This window comes from Coregonus clupeaformis, unplaced genomic scaffold (assembly GCF_020615455.1).
Source record: "Coregonus clupeaformis isolate EN_2021a unplaced genomic scaffold, ASM2061545v1 scaf0364, whole genome shotgun sequence".
NCBI classification, from domain to species: Eukaryota; Metazoa; Chordata; class Actinopteri; order Salmoniformes; family Salmonidae; genus Coregonus; species Coregonus clupeaformis.
In genome coordinates this window covers 281765-305406 of record NW_025533819.1, presented here as the reverse complement: position 1 = coordinate 305406, position 23642 = coordinate 281765, and the positions used below count along the sequence as shown (strand labels likewise).

The following is a 23642-nucleotide window of genomic DNA, read 5'->3' as shown; positions in this document are numbered from 1 at the left end:
CTGTGCCACAGTCAGCTGCAGCCAGGGCTCCCACTGCTTCTCTCTACTCCTGTCTTTCTGAACTGCAGCCAGTTGAAGCAAGAAGGAATCGGCCATAGAGTTCCTATCAGCTCAATTTGTTCAAAACTGTTTGTTGTAGGGTTTACAACTACCAGCATGGGCTGGGAGGATACTTTTCAAAAGATCATAGTTCACTCAAAACATGCACACATCATCTGCAGTTGAGAGGGGAGTGGTGGCTTGCTACATGTTGCCCTCCCCTTGTCTTCGGCCGCTGCTTTGCTCAGTGGTCAGGGAGAGAGTACTGATAGAGCCAGGGCGCATTGAACAACAGCATCATTCAGATCTACAGTGATGCCCATTTCACACACCGTGAGGGGGTTGCCACTACGCAAGGATGCTATTAAAATGCAGACTGGATGTTATAAAAATATCTGGAAGTGCGCCAACAAGCCTTTTCCTGCAATCAAGAGCCATAATCATAATGCCTAATTCTATGTAAAAAAAATAGGTATATTTTTCTGCATAGAGTTATCTTACTAATGTTAGACAAGTTACTCTAACTTGATTGATGCCTGAAATCTGAATTATGAGGTTGGGAATAGCTTTTGCTAGCCAGTTAGATAGAACCTAACTTCATAAAACTGCCGGATAGCTAGTATTACAGAGAAACACAAATTTTTTTGTTTGATTTATTCCCATCAAGAAGGAATCAATGGCTACATAGCTTGATCAAATTATTCTGAACAAAAATGTCAACATAACATGCAACAATTTCATCGATTTTACTCAGTTAATATAAGGAAATTAGTCAATTCAAATAAATTCATTAGGCCCTAATCTATGATTTCGCTGGCTGGACAGGGGCGTTGCCATGGGTAAGCCTGGGTGAGCATAGGCCCACCCACTTGGGGAGCCAGGCCAACCTACTGGGATCCCCCCCAATCGAAATAGTTCCCCACAGAAGGGCTTTATTACACACAAATACTCCTCAGTTTCATCAGTGTCTGGGTGGCTGGTCTCAGATGATCCCATGGTGAAAAAGCTGGATGTGGAGGTCCTGAGCTAGGGCGTGGTTACACGTGGTCTTTTAGCCGGTTGACATACTGCCAAATTCTTAAATGCGTTGGAGGTGGTTAATGGTAGAGAAATTAACATTCAATTCTCTGGCAACAGCTCTGTGGTGTGATCTCATTCCTGCAGTCAGCATGCCAATTCCACCCTCAAAACTTAAGATATCTGTGTAATTATGTTACATTTTTTACCATTTACAACACTCTTATCCCCTTACGTTTACACTTTTTTCATGCTGGCCCCCGTAAGAATCAACCCACACCCTGCCGTTGCAAGCGCCATGCTCTCTACCAGCTGAGCTCACAGGGACTATGTTGTGTGACAAAACTGCACTTTTAAGTGGCCTTTTATTGTCCCCAGCACCAAGTGCATGTTGTAATGATCATGCTGTTTAATCAGCTTCCTTGATATACCACACCTGTCAGCTGGATGGATTATCTTGGCAAAGAGAAATGCTCACTAACAGAGGGATGTAAACAAATTTGTGCACACACAATTTGAGAGAAAAAAAAGTAATTTTACTTTATTATTTTATTTCAGCTCATGAAACATGAGTCCATCACTTTACATGTTGCATTTATATTTTTTGTTCCAGTGTAATTTACAAACATACTGCACCTCCTGCCCACCCCAGCTAAATCAACCACCCGCACTGGGGAGAATAGGGGGGGTACTCTTTTTCCTGGTCAGTCAGTGTGCCCTCTCAGCAAAATTACGCTACAACCTTTTCATAAATAATGATGATAAAACATGTGCTTAAAAATGAAGTTGATAATTCGTTAACATCTAAAAAAAATTAAAAAACGGAAAATCTTCATTATGCCACTGAACTTACACACACACACACACCCCACACAATATCTTTTTAAGTTTATGATACTTCCTTCCTCTCACCACTAGCTTTTCTCTTTAAAACTGTGGGCCCATGGAGGAGTTGCCAGATTAAATAAAAATACAACTACTGTGTTACCTTTAAAAAATAAGGCTGATGAAATGGAAACATCACTTTGGTTGCTATATCACTAAAAAAACCAAACTAGCTATGCTGCTACTAGGAGCATTTACATGTCATCTATAGATTTAGGAGGGATTTAAACTCTAACTATCAAATACATTCAATACCTGTTTATTAACTGCTATTTTAAGAAATCAAGTGATTGTTTTACTATACTAATATTCAAGTGGTGCATTTATTTGATTTGAACAATATCCCATTATACATTCTTTTCCTGTATCTAAATCTCTGACATACAGAGCTTGTGACCCAAGTATCTAATATGCGGGCCATGTCAAAAAAAAACACACATTTCCAACACACAATAGCACACAAATAACCCTCTATAGAGGCAGTTTAGTGGTCTGGTGGTCTCTCTGTGAGTGAACAGTAGCCTACACACTGAGATGAATAACGACCTTTTAAATTTTTTCTTTCAGCCTCAAGGTGCTGCCATTTCCCCTACTCACAAGTCCACCTTCATGCGTTGACAGGTTGAGCAAATGCATTGTGGGGAAGCAAAGCCCCTATACGTCCTCTTCTCTCTATTTTCTAAACAGGTTTGGCTGGTGACAACCTATCACCGTATCCAAAATGCATTCAATATTGGTGATTATATAGCTAAGAGATATAGATGTCTTTATTTTGAGGAGTCCGGATCATTTGAACAATGACGGAGACGTAGCAGTAATTTCATTGCATGTCTAATAATGCCATAATGATTAAAGGGAACGCAATGATATCTGCCAATCTTACTAGCAGCAACGTTAGCGTCTTATTACATCCATATCTACTTGCTTTAACTAGTATATCTAAAAAACTACATGAAGGCCTCTGTCACTGTCACTGATCAATGATTTGTAATTCAGTATTCAAGCATGGCCCTCAAGTTCCGCATTAGCTAACTTACTCTTGTATTCTTGACTGCTCAGTAACGTTACTGTTTTCACTGCCTCTCTGCATACGTACTACCCTATAAAATACATTGCACCATTATCCAACCTACCTAATGTGTTATGTGCAGTAAAATCACAAATAATACATGTAAATATATGATGATCAACAACAAGAACATGAAAATAGATTCACTGTCTGCTCTGGACAAATGTCCAAACTAAGCTAAAATTAATCTGACATAGTATCACAAAGGTCTGTCTGGTACCCAATCCCAAATTACATTTCCTACATTTCATAGGCATTATTGGCAACATAGTGCTTCATACAGTGTTGAGGATCGACTACTTGGCTGGGTACACGGTCTCTTCAACCTCTGTGTGTGTGTGTGTGTGTGTTCTTTTGGAGGTGTTAGATAAAGCAGAAGTGTGCCCAGAAGGCCTGCATTAGACAATAAAAAATCTTTATTTCATCTCTCTGACCAGGGGCCAGCAGTACTGGGGCCACTCCTCATAGATGTACTGAATATACTTCCTGGATAGCCCTTCCCTACGTGGCACCCTCCCCAAACTTCCCCACCATTGACTGGCTCGGGAAAAGTCACGCGACACAGACCGCCATAGGAGGGTGAGGCAGCACACACACACACACACACACACACACACACCCCCCCACACACACACACACTACACCCTCACTAAGCATTTTCTTCTTCTTCATCCCCAAGAGGATATAATTCTTCTTCTTCTTCTTCATCATCATAATCTCATCATCATAACCTCATTAACCCAACCTGATGATGATCCATTAACCTGCCATTGATGGTTGGTTGATGGTTGTTCTAGATCACCACCAAGAGTAAGGAGTCTTACTGGGAGCTGATTAAGAGTCTTCTGGATGCCTGGTCAGGATGGGTGTTGATGCTGCTCATAGGAATGCTCACAGGTAGGAACCACAGAGACAGAGGCATCTCAAGCTCTTACATCTTTGTACATAGTCTCTTGTGATATGCACACATGAGATTTGCTTCTGGGTGCGAGATTCATACTGCACAAACATAACACATGACATGGCTCTCTAACAACCAATCAAAAGTCCCACACAGCCCAGAGTTGTGAAATACCACGTCTGGTCTGGATCCTTTTGATAGGCATGCCCTTCCCTTTCTTAGAGTGATCTGTGGTCTCATGCTGTGTGGCCTCCCATGTAGTTCGCTGGCTGGAGTGATAACCTGGCTGTGGACTGACAAGAAGGGGTGTGTCTGTCTGCGTTCTACTACAGCCATGGTGATGCTACTGACCTCATCCCGCTGACAGAGACAAGTGTCCGCAGTGGCAGAAGTGGGCCGAGCTGATGACTGGTCACTCGAGGTCAGCAGATCAATGACCGTTAACCAGATATCCTCTATAAAGCCACAATACTGAGTTTGTGTTTTAGCCCGAGCGACAGACGTCACTTGGCTAGATTAAGGGATGTGGCTTGGGAAATGTAACTACTCTCAGTTTCTGAGGTTTAACTTGGTGTTTGTTGTGATAGAGAATTAGGATGATTGTGTATCAGGTCATTAAACCCTTATATTCCACCTGTTCTTGTTTCTCCAGGGTGCTGGGGCCATATGTGGTGAATTACTTCCTGCTTATGTATTGTGGGCGCTGTTATTCTCTTTCCTGGCTGTGTCTCTAGTAAGAGTCTTTCCCCTACGCCTGTGGGTCAGGTATTCCTGAGGTGAGTGTTTGAAATGTTGGCGTTCACTAATAAAAAATAACCATACCATATATTTTAAATACTACATTTTGATTGGCTGAAGAGCATTCTAAGAGTGTTTATTCATTTCAGATAACTGCACAGTTGCAAAGGTTATGCCAAAGGGGATGCTGTGTGTCGTCTTGTGTAGATCACGACCATCCTGAGTGGGTTCATCATCCCGGGGTACACAGGGAAGTGGACCCTGCTGATCAAGGCGGTGACCCTGGTCCTGGCTGTGTCCTCCGGAGCTCAGCCTGGGAAATGTCACGTGGCCTGCTGTTGTAACCTCTTCTGCTCCCTGTTCTCCAATACAGCAAGAACGAGGGCCAAGCGCAGTGTACAGTGGTAGCCCATTACGCTCCCATTTCTGGGAAATAATACAATTTGGAGAATTTAAACAATTTATCCAAGTATTTTGAAGTGTAGTCTGTATGTAACTTGGTTTTTGTCTGTTGTGCAGGTGTTATCGGCTGCTGCTGCCTTCAGGGTGTCAGTGGCCTTTGGAGCTCGATTGGAGGGGTTCTCTTCAGCCTGGAGGAGGTGTTGTATACTTAAGTCCATTAAAAATCACCTGCTGTGTCCAATCAAATTCCATCTCACTTCCAGATACGTTGCTGTTATTTTGGATCCATTTCCTTTTAAATACTAAAATATCTTGTCCTGTTCAGGTGAGTTACTACTTCCCTCTGAAGGCTGTGGCGCTCCTTCTTACCGCTGCGTTGGTGGCAGCCTTCACCCTGCGCGCCATCAACCCCGTTCGGCAACAGCAGACTGGTCCTGTTCTCGTGAGTACCACACCCCCCTGGTACATGGCTGAGCTGAAGGTCCCGTTCATCCTGCTGAAGAGGGGTGTTCGGGGGCCTCTGGAACCCTCTTCATCCAACATCGCCTGGTGTAGGAGGAGAACCACTCTGCTGGGGAAGTACCCGTCCTAGAGGTAACTAACTGTGGCACCCTATTCCCAATATAGTGCACTACTTTTGACCAGGACCCATAGGGTAGTTCTTGCATTGATTTACTTGCTTACTTAGCACTGATTTAGTAGATAGTAGCTATTTATAAGAATGTTTTAGTGCAATGATTGTGATTTTGGCCTATCTTAGTTGAATGCACTGATTGTATCTAAGTTGCTCTGGATAAGAGCATCTGCTAAATACTCAAATGTAATGCCAGTTTCTGCTTTTTAGGGTTCTTTGCCCGGTTTACTGTAAAGCACTTTGTGAGAACTGCTGATGTAAAAACGGCTTTATTAATACATTTGATTGATTAAGGTGATGAAGTGATTGGGTATTACACGTCTGGATTCCTAACCCGTGCAGCGGCCCCTTTGTGAGCTCATCTCAGAGCTGTTCAACGACTGCGGTGCGCTGGAGTCCTCTCAGCTGTGTACGTTATGCTTTAACATAGGCCGTCGGTGGATCCCAACCCCCTGCACAGACCCGGGGTTCTATACCGCTCTGTGGCAGCTGAGCCTGGCTCTTATCTTTAAGATAGTTATTACCATCTTCACCTTCGGCATGAAGGTCAGTATGCTGTACTTGGCATGGCTAGATAGGATTATGTTAACTAGCGTAAAGCAGTTGCTGAAATGCTACTAACTGCTTATGTGTGGGTTATGAAATATGAAAGTGTTAGGTCCTTTATGTAGCTCCCTTCAAATAAAGTGTTACCAAGTTTGGATCCCAGTATTGTTGAGTAGGATAACCGTGCTCATGGTTGATTTGTTGTGTTCAGATCACCTCTCCGCCATGTTGTTCTATGTCCTCTGTGTTGTCTCAGATCCCGTCTGGGCTGTTTCATTCCCAGTATGGCTGTGGGGGCCCATCGCTGGGCGGAGTGGGCATCGCTGTGGAGCAGATGGCCTACCACCACCACGACTGGATCATCTTTAAGAACTGGTGTCGTCCCAGACCCGACTGTGTTACCCCAGGATCTCTGCGCCATGAGTGGGCGCCACCGCATGTCTGGGTGAGTCCTATTCATTGGGGTTGTGTTCATTAGGCACCCAACGGATGAAAACGACTAAACGCGGGATTACTTCACACTCTATAAAATAAACACTCCAGGTCACTATGTTTGTTATAGGGGGTGTGACCAGGATACCGTGTCCCTGGTGGTCGTTATGTTTGAGCTGACCGGTGGTCTGGGTACATACGTACCTCGCCCAGCGCCCAGCCGTCACCAGTAAGTGGGTAGCGGATGCCTTTGGGAAGGAGGGTACCTGGAGTCCCACATCCAACTCAATGGCTGCCCCTACCTGGATGTCAGGACGAGTTCACCACAGGTATTAATGAGAAATGTATGCACTCACTAACTGTAAGTCGCTCTGGATAAGAGCGTCCAGCTAATTGACTAAAATGTAAATGTATTACGGGATACATATTAGAACTTTGTCTGGTTCCTCCTTCTCCAGGGAAGACCTCGCCCCCTAGTCAAGTCTCAACCCTGCAGTAGTCCAGGGAGTCATCCCTTCTCTAAGGGCTGGTTTTACCAGACACAAATTAAGCATAGTCCTGAACTAAAAATATATTTTCTATGTTTGAGCATGCTTTTGCTTCCAGGAGTGGGATTAATCTGTGTCTGAGAAACAGCCTAAGAGTTAAGTAATATGTGATCCTACACAGGACCCTGGCCACCGGATGTGTGATGCGTCCCAGGCGCAGTGACCGTGGCCGTGTTGACCCGGACAGCACCACAGTGGAGGGATGTGGAGGCAGCTCATCAAAGACCACCACTACAACGGCTTCCCGTGGTCGTGTCCCGAGAGTCGGAGAGCGCCTCATCGCGTCCAGCGCAGGGACCTCACTGTGGCCATCAGTAAAACATTAACCCTGGATCTAGCACACACAAAACACACTGCCCACACATTTTTAAATACTTTATTCAAATCCCAGAAATCACATTACAATCAAGAAGGATTCAAACATTTGAAGGTCTTGGATGCATGAACACTTAAGAGCCTGCTTTGCTTCTCCATACAGCTAGGATGCCCATAACACCTGCAAAGAAAACAGTACCTTGCTAATTGCACCTCAAGTCTTAGGTTGGCTTGCAATCTGAAGGCCACGTACTGTAAGCCTATGTCAACGTGGCCAAGCCCCCCTTGAAATATCAGTGCTACCGACCTACCTCATATCCAAGGCTGTGCAAAGCGTGATATTAGGGGCTGAGGTATTTTAAGAAGCTTTTCAGCAAAGGCCCACTCCATCAAACTTTCAAATAACCACCTATCTCTGGCCTCCCTCTACAACAACAATATCTGTTGTGCTTAAAACCTGCTTCCATTGAACAAAATAGTGGGACTGTTACAGTAGGTTGTTTCACTGTATGACAGGCTAAACACCAAACATAATAGTTTAGGAGAACATGAATAGGAAGTTGGGATCATAGCTATTGTAAAGTCACATAGAAAGACATCAGCATGTGTCGAAGAACACTGTATTTAATGTGTCCAGTTCATTGAGCATTATCTGTGGTGTCTGAGGAGTCACAAGCTGATATTTCTCCCTCCCTCTCAAGACTGCCCGTCAACGGCCGGGTGGTGAGCAGCTCTGTGGTCTACTTCTCTGAGGACACCCCCAGGTGGCCGAGGCCTGCGACCCAGCCCCTGAAGCTGCGGCGCATCCTCAACCTCAGCCCCACTTCACCGTCACAGACCACACACCCCATGAGACTGTGGTGGACATCTTCAGAAAGCTGGGGCTCAGACAGTGTCTGGTCACCAGGAGCGGGTAAGGCTGAGAGAGGGGTGTGTGTGAGGGATGAGTGTGTGTGCGGGTGAGGTTTATGGGGGTTCTAGTATCAGTCTGGCTCCGACAGTGTCTGATTACCGCGAGTGAGTCTGTCATCAACCAATCAACCAACCTAACACATAGTCTTCATCCACCAGAGTTTCTGCTAGTTTTAGAATGTTTCTTTTAGTCATCGAGCAGTTGCCCATGGCGACATACAGTCCAGGGCCCGGTTTCCCATAGCGATGGAATTTAGGCTTACACTGTTTTAACTGATACATCTTTTCTACAACGGCGGAAGATTAACGTGCGTTTCCCAAAATACACCAGATAGAGCGGTTGCTAATTACTCCGAGTGGCGCAGTGGTCTAAGGCACTGCAGCGCAGCTAGCTGTGCCACTAGAGATCCTGGTTCGAATCCAGGCTCTGTCGTAGCAGGCGCGACCCATTCCATGGGCGTCATGAGTGGCCCAGCGTGGGCGTCCAGGGTAGGGGAGAGAATGTCCGGCAGGGATGTAGCTCAGTTGATAGGCATGGTGTTTGCCCCGCCAGGGTTGTGGGTTCGATTCCCACAGAGGTTAGGAAAAAAACCATATGCATTCACTAACTGTAAGTCGCTCTGGATAAGAGCGTCTGCTAAATGACTAAAATGTAAATGTAAATGTAAGTGCGTTGTTGAGGCATGTGTTGAGACTAATAGGATCGAAGAAAGGCAGCGCTGCTCTCGGATCCGTTCTCTCAAACCTTACCTTAACATTAGAATGATTCCACAATACTGGCAATGGGTCAGCTCCAATGAGATATTATCACCTATGGCTACAAATATTAAACGCCTTATTCTAATGCTTACCTATAATAATGCACTAAATCAAGATTTGGCACATCATTGCTAGCACATGTAGGCTATACATCATGAAATATATTGAGTCAAAAATTACAGACAGTAAGCGTAGCCTACAAGCTAAATAAAACTCAATTGAATTAACTTGAAATGAATTCCTTATAATATTCTATACTGTATGTATCTTTTAATACAGTCATCTTGTTTCATTTGAAGCATCTTTATATCCTTAGCTTGTTTGTAACAATTGCAAAAGTTGGCAACTTTGTATTTGTAGTCACATTCGGAGCTGATGTTGTCTGCGGTCACAGAAAACGATACCAAGTTGATTTTGTGTTAGCTGAGATCTTCTGTGTATAAAGGGCAGTATCTAGCGCACTTAACCCAATGGTCTGAGGCAGTAGTTAAATAACAAGCGTTTAAGGGCAACTGTAGTAGCGAGGGTTTTGACAACAGCGCTCGGAGATTTAACTATGCTCCTACAAAGGTTCTAACGATGAACTTAGCCTTATAGATACATTTTGGGAAAACGGGCCCAGTATTCTAAAATAGGCTCATTTTACTTTGGTGTTAATTTATAAATTAGACTCTGTTGAATCATTCCGAGGGTTTGTGGATGGTGGAATGATTTGTCCCCCTCCTCTCTCTCTCTCTCTCTAGGCGTCTGTTGGGCATCATCACTAAGAAGGATGTCCTCCGTCCCATGGCCCAATGATAACCAGGACCCAGAATCCATCATGTTTAACCAAGCGGCCCAAGAAGAAGAATTGTTATCTGACCTCTCTGCCCCTCCCCTCCCTCCAGACTGTAAATAGTGAATACTGTAACCTGTGTGAAGATAAGGTCACTCTCAAATACTAACAGGCCCCAGTGTTTAGAATGGAGGGATGGAGAAAGTGGGGTGAGAAGAATCAGACCAAGATGGAGAAATGAAGGAAGAGGGGTGTGGACCAGAATGGAAGGATGAATAAAGAGGGTTTGTAAGGACAAAAGGAAGGAGAGATAAGGAAGGAAGATGGTGTCTGGTCAAGAAATGAATGAAGGAAGGAAGATGAATGAACAGGGTGTGAGGACCAGGGATGGAGAGGGGAAGGAAGAGGGTCAATCATGGCAAGGAGGGAAGCACCTTATGTCTGGGATGATGACAGTTGTTGTTTCTTTCTTTAGTTTGATGTGCTGCTGACACCATATTTATGTTTTTGTGAACTTCAACGCCTACTGGTAACTGACTTGAGTCTAAGTTGTCAATGTTAAGTTGGTGGCCCCTTAGAACCCATTGTTCGAGGGTATATTTCACATGTTAACGCGCATTACTTTAACATTTCGTCTTCTCCAAATGTTTCTCAATATTGAACTGTAATAACATAGTTTTAACACTGGTACTGTATGTATTACTAGAAGACAGCATATCAGTGCTCCAGTTGATTTAGTTTATCCAGGGTATGTGTATATTGTATTTTTTGCAATGAAGAATGCACTTTGGATGAAAGAAAGCTGAACCAGAAAGCGCCACCAAGTCCATTGTTTTTCTTGTTACTTTATAATTTTCACTCCATGTTGTCCCTCACCAGTTTCATAGGTTTTGTTTTTATATGCCAAGGGAATGTATTGTTGAAAAATAACGATATATTGAACCTGCCTTCACTTTTTGTTATTTTTGTTTTATTTTATACTTGTCAGTCCAGACGGGGCCACAGTGGTTGTGTGGATTCAGCCACACTTGGTTCTCTTTTCTTAGTCATTTCATACTGAAGGATAATTCCATATTTTTCTCAAATCCAAATCCATCCATCCATCCGTGCTGTTACTGTATTGCTAAACTATCGAATTGTCATTATCTCGAGCAATTGAACACTACTGTAGCTGTTTATATTTATTGTTCAACATTACTGTAACTTGGAACTGGTACAGAAAACAGTTATTTGCACATTTGTTGGTGTTTGTAAATGATGTCTAAGTGATGCACAATATATACTATTTGCAATGTATGCAGTTCTGACATTAAAGAAAAGGGACATTGTGTCAACAAGAATGAGATTGTATTTATGTAATTGAGGCATATGATACTCATCACGTTAGTAATATCTTTGTCATATTTGTGATGTTGAAACACAAGGAATCTGCGGAAAATGAATAATTTTAAGGGTGGTTCATTAAACATATTGAGCGTCGCTATAATATTATGCGTAGAGGTTCTATTGACAAACTGTTTACGGTCACATTATTTTAAAAAGGAGGACCAAGTTCTAAGATCAGGTCATCCCATAATACCCAGTGTTTAACACCTGAGCTGTTTTAAAGTTCAAAGGGCGATGGAACCAGCCTCCTTGAGCTTTTTGGTCAAGATACTGCTACAGTTCTCTGAATGGACTTGAATTTAAACACAGCTGGTTGTGGTTGTAGAGGGGGATGGAGACGATAGTGGGTAGCTCCCCAACAGGTGGAGGGTTGTACTTCTCCGCCCTCATCAGTCAACATATAAGATACTGTCTCTGTCCTTTGGCCAGGTGAAAACTAGAGTTATCTGGAGCCAATCACAACATGGTAGGTACTGAGACAAGTGGGAGAGACACTCCATTAGAAGGACATTGATCTGTACTAAAATTTAAAAATAAGATAGTTATTTAATTTGTTTCTTTGTCGAGTGTTTAGTGCAACAAAATAACACCTGTAATTACTTAAGTCATTTCCAACATTTCTATAGTTATTTTTCATACAAACGGACACAATTCCCATACCTTTTTTACTTTTTGTAATCTTGATCTAGGCTAGCTATTTCTACAAAGTGAAATAGTGTTATTTACACATAGTGTTTTATTAACAAATGCTTTATTATAAAATAAGACAACTATTTGAGATACAAAACAACACACTGTACAAACTCTTGTAATTGTCAGTGTTGCTGTTTTCCAATCAAATATTTGAAAGTGAGAGTGAGCTTTCTGTAATAGACAGCAGAGGGCACTGTTGGCGTGCAAACAAGCTTAACACATGTATGACTTCATTGGAAATTATTACTATAAACAATGTAACCAAATAGCTAATGTAGCTAGTAGATTTTTAATTTTTATAACTGTTGCTAGCTAAATGATATCACATATTGGATCGAGCTAGCGAGCAGGCTACATAACGGTCTGCTCTGAGTACTGTACTTGGCTCCACGCATACAGTACGTGTGGGTTCATCGCCTGCTACTACTGCTGGATGTCCAGTATCCTGCCTCTTGATTTTTTCCGAACGAATCTGAGCTGAGACGAGCGTCTGGATGCAGATTACTGGTAATTGGCTAACTAGCTAGTTAATAATCCCTTGGTAAATTAGTGACGACAATTGCTTAATTGTAGTCTAAATGAATTGACCGCTGATATTTGTTGGCATGATTTAAAATGTTTGCTGGTAGCTGCTAGAGACAGTTAGCCAACGGAAGCTAGCTGCTACTAGCTGGAGGAGCCAGTGACGGTGAAACAGCTTGGCGTGCTAGCTAGTGGCTAACTAGTTAGCTTAATCTAGCTAGCTAGCGTTAGCTACGTTTGCTGTGTTGATTCAGCTTTGATTGATATCTACATTTAATCTAGTTAGCTAACAATTTAACTGTAATGTTTTAACTAGCTAGCTTGTTATTTGTCTGTATAGCAAATAATTCGTCCTATTTCAAGTTAGCTAGCTATCCATTTTGCTTAGCACAAAAGCTACCTAGCTAGCTACCTAATTTACTAAGCTAGCCAGCTAGCTTGGCTAAACACTAGCTAGCAACTTTCACAACGTGAAGTAACCAGCTAACTAGCTAGGTAACTAACGTTAGCTAAGCCAATTGTGTATTGATGCTTCAATAAAAATAGGGTTTTATTGCTGTGTAACGTTATGTGTATTTGTCAGTTCAGTAGTCCAGCTAAATACTATTGTTATTAACTAGCTACTCATTGTTACACTGACTGTAATTACACTGTTTTGCTTAGCCTGTGTTTGTGTTACACTAAGGCCTATTGTCTGGAGTACTTGTTATAATACTTCTGTATCCCCTTGTGATTTTAGGTCCATAGGAAAGCTAAATAATTACTGAAGAATGAAGTACAATCATTTCAGCAATCCTCTTCTTCATCATCAGTCCACGTTGCTGTCCTCTTGTCCACGACTGATCATATTTGTAGTTTGATCTGGAACACAAGAGTGACCTAAAACCTCTGGACAGTTCCTGACTGGACTGCTGTTATCTCTGCATTCTCGCCTTCCCCGAGATTTCATCTCCACAGCATACCCCTTGAAATAAAGGGTCAACTTTTTGGGATAAACATTACACACTTTATATAGGAAAGTGTGTAATATATCTGGAATATAGGCCTACCCTACACTTCTCTGTGAGCAGAATAGGCCTTTAAATTTTTTCTTTGTCCTGTTATTGTGGCGTTATACCTTTGGTGAGAAGCACTATGGAGTGGAATATGGAGTACTGTATGGAGCAGGTTATGCAGAAGGACCTGGGTCGGAGACTACAGGTAGGCCAGGACATCATAGACTCCATCCTGGACAAGGACAAGTTCCAGGACTTGGAGCAGGACCAGACCATGCTGGACAGAATGGTGGATGGTGTTGCTACCAACTGGGTCAACTCCAGCAATTTCAAGGTATGGGATACCATGGGATGCACTGTCACAGGGCAGCCAAAAAACGTGCTGCTATAACCATAAGGGTGAAAGTGACTGGTGTAACACAAGTATAGGAAAGAGACTGTCATTCACTGTAACATAGTTCAGAAGGGTGTGTGAGACTGTCACCTGGGGGAGAATATAACCTACAGGCCCTGTGGCTTCAAACTTCACACAAGGGCTTGTTGTGCACAATATTAGGTTAGTTGCTTTATAAGCTTACTTCATGCATACTGCAGTGATGAACTGACTAGTGGGTTAGCTCCTGATGACTGTTGATGGTCTTCTTGACCCCAAATCCCACCAGAGTAAGATCTCACCTTGCCAGTCCTAGATAAGATGTGATGGTGATTCATCAGATGTAGCCTAAGCCTAGCTAGCCTACATGTCCAGCAAACCAAAACATTACATCACCCACCCATTCTTTCACTATTAGGTCTTCAGCCTCAGTACAGTCACAAACACAAGATGAAGGCTGAGCAGTAAGGAATTAATTCTTCACCAAGGGGATGGTTATCTGTTTGGTGGCCTGAATCCTTGTGTTTGATCTGTATCCACTAGAGACGGTATCCCAAGGGACATTTAGCTAACTACACAATCACTGCACTGCTGAAAGGCCATAGGATAACATGATAGGATAACATGGGACCCTAATGTTATCAGCAGAGCAGACAATTCAGCCCCTACCCAAGCTTTGGGCTATTAACCTAGCCTATAAAATTCCCCAGACTGTTTAAACAGCTATTCAAACTCCACAAATGTCCTTCCAGACTGTCAGTGGTCAGAGTCTCTAACGGCTTCTTCCATGTAAACATTGAGGTGGCGGAGCGGGACACTGTCAACAGTATCACAGCTTGTTTTTGTCGAGCTCTGATGTTGAGTAATCTATCGACTGAGCTCAAGCAAGGGGTTCGGTTGCTTTGATTTGTCTGTGCTTTCAGGCTGGAGCTGACCTCTGAACTCTGTGTGTGATGAAGGAGAAGCCATGTCAACTACTCTACTGCCACACACACACCGCGCACTCACACGCATGAAAACAGCTTACCCCTCTCTCAGCGAATCAGAATGCTGCACCCTGTGCTGCTCTAGAAATAGTGTCCCCTCCAATCAGAGTGGGATTACTCCGAGAGAGCAGTACAGTAATGGGGACATGGACTCCCACGGCAATAGTGTTGAGCTTATTTTACCAACTATCATTAGGCTACCCCAGATAAGACCCAGTCTGTCTACCTGGGCTGGCCCCCCACAAGTAGAGGGAGGAGAACACCAGATATGAATGGCTAAGAATCAATGAATAGGCTAACCCCTACGTGAAGAATGATCAGGATTTAGTTTATTTTCTTCATTTTGCTAGCTTCTGTCATCGCTCTGCTAGTAAAGACCAGTTAGTTTTTTAGCATTCAGCGCCGGAAATGCTGTGTTTTTTGTTTCAGCATCAGATGGGAGTAGGTTGAAAGCTGTTGATAAAGAAGGAAAGGAAGGCAGGCCTAGTCAAACACTGCAGGACTTTCAGAGGGAGGGAGGGCACTGCAGCAGGCTCACAGCTCTACACAGCTGTTGACGGACAACCTGTTCTCAAATGGTGTGTGTTTGTGTTCTGTCACTTCTGAATAGTCTTCGCACCTTGTTTTAAATGTTTTTAAATTGAAAGCTATTTACTCAGACACATTTTTGATATGCAGCAATTATGAATTTGTATTTACAACCAACAATTATTTTGTACGTGCAATGTGAACTTCTCCACTAGGTGAGCATTAGGCAGCAGGAAACTGTTGAGAAATTGTTCTCTCTCTACAAATATAAACCCTGGGGTTCCAAAATTGCACCATAGCCCGAGCAAGAAGCTCAGGTGATGCGAATGTGTTGATTATGGCGTTAGCAGGGATACTCTCACTACACGTTCATTGAGTGTCCCATGCCACCCCAAGACAAGGAAAGATACCTTCCTTAGTGCCAGAAGCCAAACCCTTATCACATCTCAAGTTGTTTTCCGACATGGTTAGTATTTTATTTTCTACAGTAGTCCTACAGCAGCATCAGTAGGTTGTTACAATATATATTATTTGTGTTTGAGGGCTTCCTTTTGCTTTTTAACATTTTATAAAGGAACAAAACCAAGATGTATCACATTACCCACAATCCTTTGCAACCTGAACTTGTATTTCAAAGGCTTATTTTTATGATGTTATGCATTCTTCTCTCTCAATGTCTCTAACATTTATGCTTTTGTTGAATAGCCTATGTTATATATAAAAAAATATATACTAAAATGTTTATCTTTTGATCTTTATTCTTAGGTGGCTTTGTTGGGAATGGACATACTGTCAGCTTTAGTAACAAGACTTCAGGAACGGTTTAGGACACAGATTGGAACTGGTAAGCTATCCCTGGCAATTGTATGCATTATAACAAATATTTTGATTCATATTTTTTTTGTCACATAATTCGGGTATCTTTGTCCTTGCCTTCTTCCTCCCATTAGTTTTGCCGAGTTTGATAGATCGACTAGGCGACTCAAAGGACCAAGTCAGAGACCAGGACCAAGCTCTTCTACTAAAGATCATGGATCAAGCTGCTAACCCACAGGTAATGTCAGCATGTACTGTAGACTCACCTACCTGTTAGTATCGGAAATAAACGTTTAAATATAAAAAACGGACAACAATACATTTGTTTTCTTTTATTTATTTGCAGTATGTATGGGATCGAATGTTAGGAGGATTCAAACACAAGAACAACAGGACCAGAGAGAGTGTCTGCATTTGCCTTATCGCCACGTTAAATGTGTAAGTTCATAATAGCCAGGAAGGGTTAAAACGTACTATTTCATCTGTTTTGTCATACACATTCTTTGTGCTTTTAAAAAAATAATGATTTTTTCCCCCCTTACAGATATGGGAGCTCAAGGCTTGACCCTCAGCAAAAATTGTCCCCCACATATGTAATCTTTTAGGAGACCCTACAAGCCAGGTATAGTTACATTATTTTGAAGCAAAAAATTGGTGCTTAGGCTATTAAACTATACTGAACAAAAAATATAAATGCAACATGCAACAATTTCAAAAAAATTGACTGAGTTACAGTTCATATGAGGAAATCAGTCATTTGAAATAAATTAATTAGTCACATGACTGGACAGGGGCGCATCCATGGAGGCATAGGGCCACCCACTTGGACGCCAGGCCCACCCACTGGGGGAGCCAGGCCCAGCCAATCAGAATTAGTTTTCCCCACAAAAGGGCTTTATTACAGACAGATACTCCTCAGTTTCATCAGCTGTCCGGGTGGCTGGTCCAGTCGATCCCGCTGGTGAAGAAGCCAGATGTGGAGGTCCTGGGCTGCAGTTGTGAGGCCGATTTGATGTACTGACAAATTCTCTAAAATGACGTTATGGTAGAGAAATTAACATTAAATTGGACATTCCTGCAGTCAGCATGCCAATTGCACGCTCCCCTCAAAACTTGAGACATCTGTGGCATTGTATTGTGACAAAACTGCACATTTTAGAGTGGCTTATTGTCCCCAGCACAAGGTGCACCTGTGTAATGATCATTCTGTTTAATCAGCTTCTTGAGATGCAACACATGTCAAGTGGATGGGTTATCTTGGCAAATAATACATTTTTACTAAGGGATGTAAGCAAATGTGTGCACACAATTTGAGAGCAATAGGCTTTTTGTGTGAATGGAACAATTCTGGGATATTTTATTTCAGCTCATGAAACATGGGACCAACACTTTACATGTTGCGTTTATATTTTTGTTCAGTATACATTGTAGTGTTAAACTTGATTTCAGCTGTCACTGAGGTTGACAACAGCATTATTGGTGTTTCAGAACTCTCTGGTGGTTGACCAACAGTGTTACAGATTCCATGTGGAACTTATCAGACTTCAGTACTTTCCTGATATCTCTAGTCTGTTTATTCCTTGCAATTAGCTTGTTTTGTACACTTTCAAAAGGCTTTGCTCTCTTCTGTCATCACCACTTCAACAGCACTTCTGCACTTCCTGTCGGGAACAGGAAGCTGTGTCCATGGACCTCTCTTCCTGTACTGATATAGTGCGAGCCATATTTGTCCGTTTCAAATAGCACAACTATATTGACTATTACAGTCAATAAGAGAGATTTCTAGATTTTTACATATAATTTTGTGTTCAATCCAGACAAACGATTATGTCGTTGGTTAGTGTGCGACGGATGAGTGAAGCCGTGTCCTGTTTTATTTCCTGACACGCAGGTGCGAGATGGGGCCATGAACTGTCTTGTTGAGATCTACAGACACGTCGGGAGAGGGTGCGGATGGACTTGGGGAAAAAAGGGACTGCCACAGTCACGGTACCTTCACCCTCTGTTATATTTCTGATATCAAGGCTTTCTGTTGAAGTGCAATCACCATGACCCAGTTCTCTGGTATCTCCAGGAGCCTGCCTGTCCGCTTTAGGCTTGCGCCTTGTCATAATTGTATGAAAATGCCCTTAAAACAATATTCTGTCTTTCTCTTTCCAGGTTGAATGTCATTTTCAGTAAATTTGATGAAGTTCAAAGATCGGGGAACATGATTCTGTCCCCTGTCTCAGGTAAGCACAGTACTTCCTTTGCTCTCACTGTTGTACTTTCCAACTGTCCAACACCACATGGAAACATTCATCCCTTTCCATTGAGCGTTGTCATATTGATATGTTCTGGTGTAGTGCAGGCAGTGCACTGGGATTAGGACTATGCTTATGGAGTTGAGGGGGGGTTTCATATCCAGAGCTGTGCCCATATCCATAAAGCATCTCAGAGTATGATTGCTGATCTAGGATCCGTTTAGGCTTTTAGATCATAATGCATGAAATTATACAGAGCTGCTATCCTAATTTGATCACTGTTGTCACAGAGAAATTTCTTGCCCAGCACGAAATGCAGCTTCTAAAGTTTGTCATTTGCCCTAACGAAAAATGTATCAAACCCTACAAACATTTCTATTCATTATAATGCACATAATAATTGACATTTCCTGTTGCTGCAGGATTACTTTTCCTGCTGTGAGAAACTGGTCAAATTAAGACAAGATGTATGTACAGGTAGGGACCTGATCCTAGATCAGCACTCCTACTCTGGAGACACTTTGTGGATACAGACCCTGGGCTCAGACCACTTAGAGCTGGACAGAAAACCAACAACAGAGAAACCTGTTCCGTGTCCAGGCTCTTTCAGAAGAGAACAAAGTTAGTATGCATTGAGCAGTCTCTGCAGCAATGCAGGGGCTGCAGGCAGGGGTCAGATTCTCCTTTCAGCTGCTCTCTATTGGACATGTTCTTGGTATTCTGCACACAGAGTAGTGCCTTACCCTGAAGCAGCGGTATTGAACCAGGACCGACTGATATCGGAGATTGTGTCTCTTTGTTGCTGCGGCCGTATCATTTGACTTTCTTCAGGCCTGTTAAGTCTGGGACATAAAGGTTATAATTGCTGTGGTCATGAGGCTTCACTTTCATCACAAGAGTTCACCCTGTAGAGATTAGACTAGAGCTGCTGTGTAATCTCTACTTTCATTTAGTAGACTGAATGACTTCATATCAAACCTAAGCAAATTGGCCAAAGCAAGGTGTCATGCTAGTTATTTTATGGTAATGCATCATTGACGTCATTGACCGACATCTCATTGGTGTTTCCTGTTCACCTTGTGGGCCAAAGAAAGGGGAAAACCCTTTGCTGTCAACACAGTTTTTCCCTGTGCGGCTCAAGGTTAACCAGGAATAAAGGCAATGTCTTGGCCTGGCCTCTCTACAACACCAGATACTTCAAAGGCCTGCCTCTCCTGTGCAGCTGACAGCTCATGAATGTCAACAGTCCAGGCAAGTGGAAAAGACCTCTCTCTCTGCCCAGGAATCTGTGGTCCTATTCATTTGGTACCAACCCGATTGAAACAGGGAGGTACTGCATCTGAATTTGTCCAATGAGAAACACTTGTTTTCCGGCGTGCCCTAATGAATACTAGACCTGGGGCTGGCGAAGGGAAAGGGAGAGCCAGAGAGGCTTAGCCTAGGAAGAGGCAGCAACACAAGGGACTCTGCTGCAGGCATTTTGTCATCCGTGCAGTCACAAGACCTAGCTAGAGGGGAGGGAAGGAGTAGCCTGGAGTACGGTAGGTGAGGACAATAGAGAAGAGACAGACATACGGCAGTGTTTGTCCTTGTTGCTCACTGTTACTTAGGTCTGTTAGTGTGTGGAATCAACAGCCCTGCTATGACCACAGGAGAAGGTATGGATCTTTTTCTCTTTACAAAGGCCTTTTATAGCTACTGCATGGGTAGATTAGCTATCGGTCGTGTTCGCATTGGGATTAGCCTATGGTGTTTACAGGTGGCCTCCGTAGGTAAATGAAAGGGAGTGGTGCAGGAGATTTCATACAGGATGTTTCTCTTTCTTTCATTTCTTATAAAGGAAATAGTTTGGGCTGTTTATGTTACTGTGTTTGACATTGGTGAAACATTATACTAAGATGCTAGATACAAGGCAAATTAGCCCTGGTTTGTTTAGCTCATACTTGAACAAATGTTTTGGTCGAAGAAAGAGCAGAGGACTAAATGTTACTTTTGTTCTACTTCTTCATCACTTCCTTGCCAGTAGCCAGTCAATTAAGGAGCCAACTGTGCTCTGTGAACAGCCCTCTGCCTAGTGCACTTCTGCGCTTTCCACACATTATGAATAGGGGCACTGAATGACTGGCAGAGGTGCCTTCTGTCAGTAGGGTAGGGTTACACAGCTAGCTAGGGCTTTCTAGTATTTTGTCTTTTTGTATTTTATTAGGCTCCCCTTAGCTACATCCAAAGCTGCAGCTACTCTTACCAGAGGTCACATAAAACATGACATAATACAGAACATTAATAGACAATTACAGCTGAACTACAGAAAACAACATATTACATAACATTAAGACAGGTACAGTACTAAATAAATGTAAAATAAATAAATACATTATAATACATAGAATTAAGACATGAAGTACATACATTTAAAATAAGAATACACACTTTCATATTCTTATGCCTTAGCCTTTATGTTACAGTTGCTTACTGTTACAATTGTAGGTCCTGATCCTAATCTCTCAGAACCAGTTGTTCTGCAAAGACTAGCGTGAATCTCTACAACATTAGGAACCACCCGTGTCCTTGGTTCTCCCATTTTGAAATCAATACTACTTCAGTAATAATAATGTGATTCATGGATTCTACTGAAATGCAAAGTGCACTGAAAACGACTTGGAAATGCTACAATTCCTCCAGCTAAGGCTTCAACCACAGTTTTCACCCCAGCAACTGCCAATCATGCTCATAAATGAGCTACAGATAGAGTTTCCTCCTGTTACAAGGCTTCAATTTAATCCTTCACCTCAGCAACTGCGTTTGGAGTTTTCTCCAAGCTAAAGTTTCAATTGAATCATTCACTTTAGCTACATACGTGGACTTTGAGATCCATCACTCCGCCTAAATATATTGAACAGAGTCGTCATTGTGATGAGGTGTGAATGACGGAGTCAAACGCAGGAGGTAAAACACAGAAATCCAGAGTTTATTCAGTGTACATGAATAAAGCGCAGCAAGTGTCAAAACAAAACTAGCACAAGGGAAAATCCACCTTGCTACATACAAAGGAAAGAGTAGCTCAACCGAGCTACTCACTCTCTCACAATGAACAATCACTCACAAAGGACAAGGGGGCAGAGGGAACACTTATACACAGACTAATGAGGGAATGAGTACCAGGTGTGTGTGTGATTGACAAGACAAGACAAGACAAATGGAGTGATGATAAATGGAGCGGTAGTGGCTAGTAAGCCGGTGACGACGAACGCCGAAACCTGCCCGAGCAAGGAGGAGGGGCAGCCTCGGCTGAATTTCGTGACAGTACCCCCCCTGACGCGCAGCTCCAGCAGCCCGCCGACAACGGCCTCGGGGGACGCCTGGAGGCGCTGAGCAGGGCGAGTCGAATGGCGACGATGGAAGTCCCTCAACAGGAGAGGGATCGAGGATATCCCTCACTGGGACCCAGCACCGTTCCTCCGGACCGTACCCTTCCCACTCCACGGGTACTGAAGGCCCCTCACCCGGCGCCTCGAATCCAGTATGGAATTGACAATCGCCGGCGCTCCCTCCCGATGTCCAAAGGCGGTGTTAGGGACCTCCGCACCTCAGACTCCTGGAGCGACCAGCCACCACCGGCCTGAGGAGAGACACATGAAACTAGGGGTTAATACGAGTAGTCAGGGGGAGTAATAACCTATGTGTGACCTCGTTGATTCTCCTCAGGACTTTGAACGGCTCCTACAAACCGCGGGCTCCAGCTTCCCGGCAGGGCCGGAGGGGATTCGGGTCAATAGCCAGACCCGATCCCCGGTACAAAGACGGGGGCCTCACTGCGGTGATGTCAGCGTTGGCGTTGGAGGTAACACGGGCAGTGTTCCACGTCTCCTCCGCGCCTGGAAACCAGTCATCCACCCATGGAGCTTCGGTCTGGCTCTTGGTGCCACGGTGCCAGAACCGGTTGATAACCTAAAACACACTGAAATGGTGTTAGGTTCGTAGGAGGAGTGGCGGAGAGAGTTCTGGGCATATTCATGCCCATGGCAGGAACACTGTCCCCTCCCCCGGACGGTCCTGGCAATGGGACCTCAGGAACCTACCCACATCCTGATGTACCACACCTGCCCATTACTCTCAGGGTGGGACCCAGAGGTCAGGCTGACCGGAGACTCCCAGACGTTCCATGAACGCCTTCCAGACTTTGACGTGAACTGGGGACCTCGGTCAGACACTATATCCTCTGGTACCCGTAGTGCGGGAAGACGTGTAACCAGGGCCTCCGCAGTTTGCAGAGCCGTGGGGAGACCGGGCAGAGGAAGGAGGCGGCAGTCTCAAAAAGTGGTCCACAATGACCAGGATGGTGGTGTTCCCTTGAGAGAGAGGCAGATCAGTTAAAAAAATCAACACTCAAATGAGACCATGGTCGTTGTGGAACTGGTAAAGGTTTTAACTTACCCACTGAGAGGTGCCTAGGTGCCTTACTCTGGGCGCACACTGAGCAGGAGGAAACATACACCCTCACGTCACAGCTCCCGATCACCAATGCTGTAGTTCTGCTCCGCCGGGCTGAGCTTCTTTGAGAAAGAAGCACAGGGGCGGAGCTTGATGGCGTGCCCGAGCGTTGAGACAGACTGCTCCCATCCCAACCTCGGACGCATCCACCTCCACTACAGACCGGTAGTGATGGATCGGGGTGGGCCAGTACCGGGGCCGAGGTGAACAGTTCCCTCAGGTTACTGAAGGCCCTGTCAGCCTCAGCAGACCAACGGAGGCAGGACGGCCCACCCTTCCCAACAGAGATGTAATGGGAGCTGCGACCTTGCCAAAGCCCCGGATAAACCTCCGATAATAAGTTGGCGGGAGCCAAGAAGCGCTGCACCTCCTTTACCGTGGTTGGAGTCGGCCAATTACGCACGGCTGAAAACGCAATCTCCTCCATCTCCACACCTGAGGTGGTAATGCGGTATCCGAGAAGGATGGACTGCTGGAAAACAAACTTCTCTGCCTTGGCATAAAGGTCATTTTCCAACAGTCGGGCCAGTACTTTGCCGAACCAGGGACACATGCTCGGCGCGCTTAGCGGAATACACCAAGATGTCATCGTGAGACCACTACACCGCGACCAAGCATGACCCGAAACACCTGTTCA

At 43.9% G+C, this 23642-nt stretch overlaps 1 protein-coding gene, 1 non-coding gene and 1 pseudogene across 2 annotated transcripts; 2 read left to right on the top strand and 1 right to left on the bottom strand.

Moving 5' to 3' along the window:
- The first annotated feature begins 874 nt into the window (after window positions 1–874).
- LOC123484581 lies at window positions 875–10095 on the top strand (annotated as a pseudogene).
- A 3612-nt stretch (window positions 10096–13707) lies between these two features.
- On the top strand, window positions 13708–16836 carry LOC123484584 (CLIP-associating protein 1-B-like). Its single transcript, XM_045215077.1, has 5 exons — window positions 13708–13902; window positions 16221–16299; window positions 16406–16509; window positions 16618–16707; window positions 16816–16836. The coding sequence occupies exons 1-5, from the start codon at window positions 13708–13710 to the stop codon at window positions 16834–16836; spliced, it is 489 nt and encodes a 162-aa protein (XP_045071012.1).
- Window positions 15734–15862, bottom strand: LOC123484588. The gene has a single exon (XR_006658590.1). It is a non-coding gene; the product is annotated as a U4atac minor spliceosomal RNA (small nuclear RNA).
- Window positions 16837–23642: the final 6806 nt, after the last annotated feature.

Coding starts and splice junctions, on each gene's coding strand:
- LOC123484584 (XM_045215077.1), top strand. CDS start 13,708: ATGGAGTGGAATATGGAGTACTGTATGGAGCAGGTTATGCAGAAGGAC. Junction 16,300..16,405: donor TAGGACACAGATTGGAACTG/GTAAGCTATCCC, acceptor TCCTCCCATTAG/TTTTGCCGAGTTTGATAGAT. Junction 16,510..16,617: donor ATCAAGCTGCTAACCCACAG/GTAATGTCAGCA, acceptor ATTTATTTGCAG/TATGTATGGGATCGAATGTT.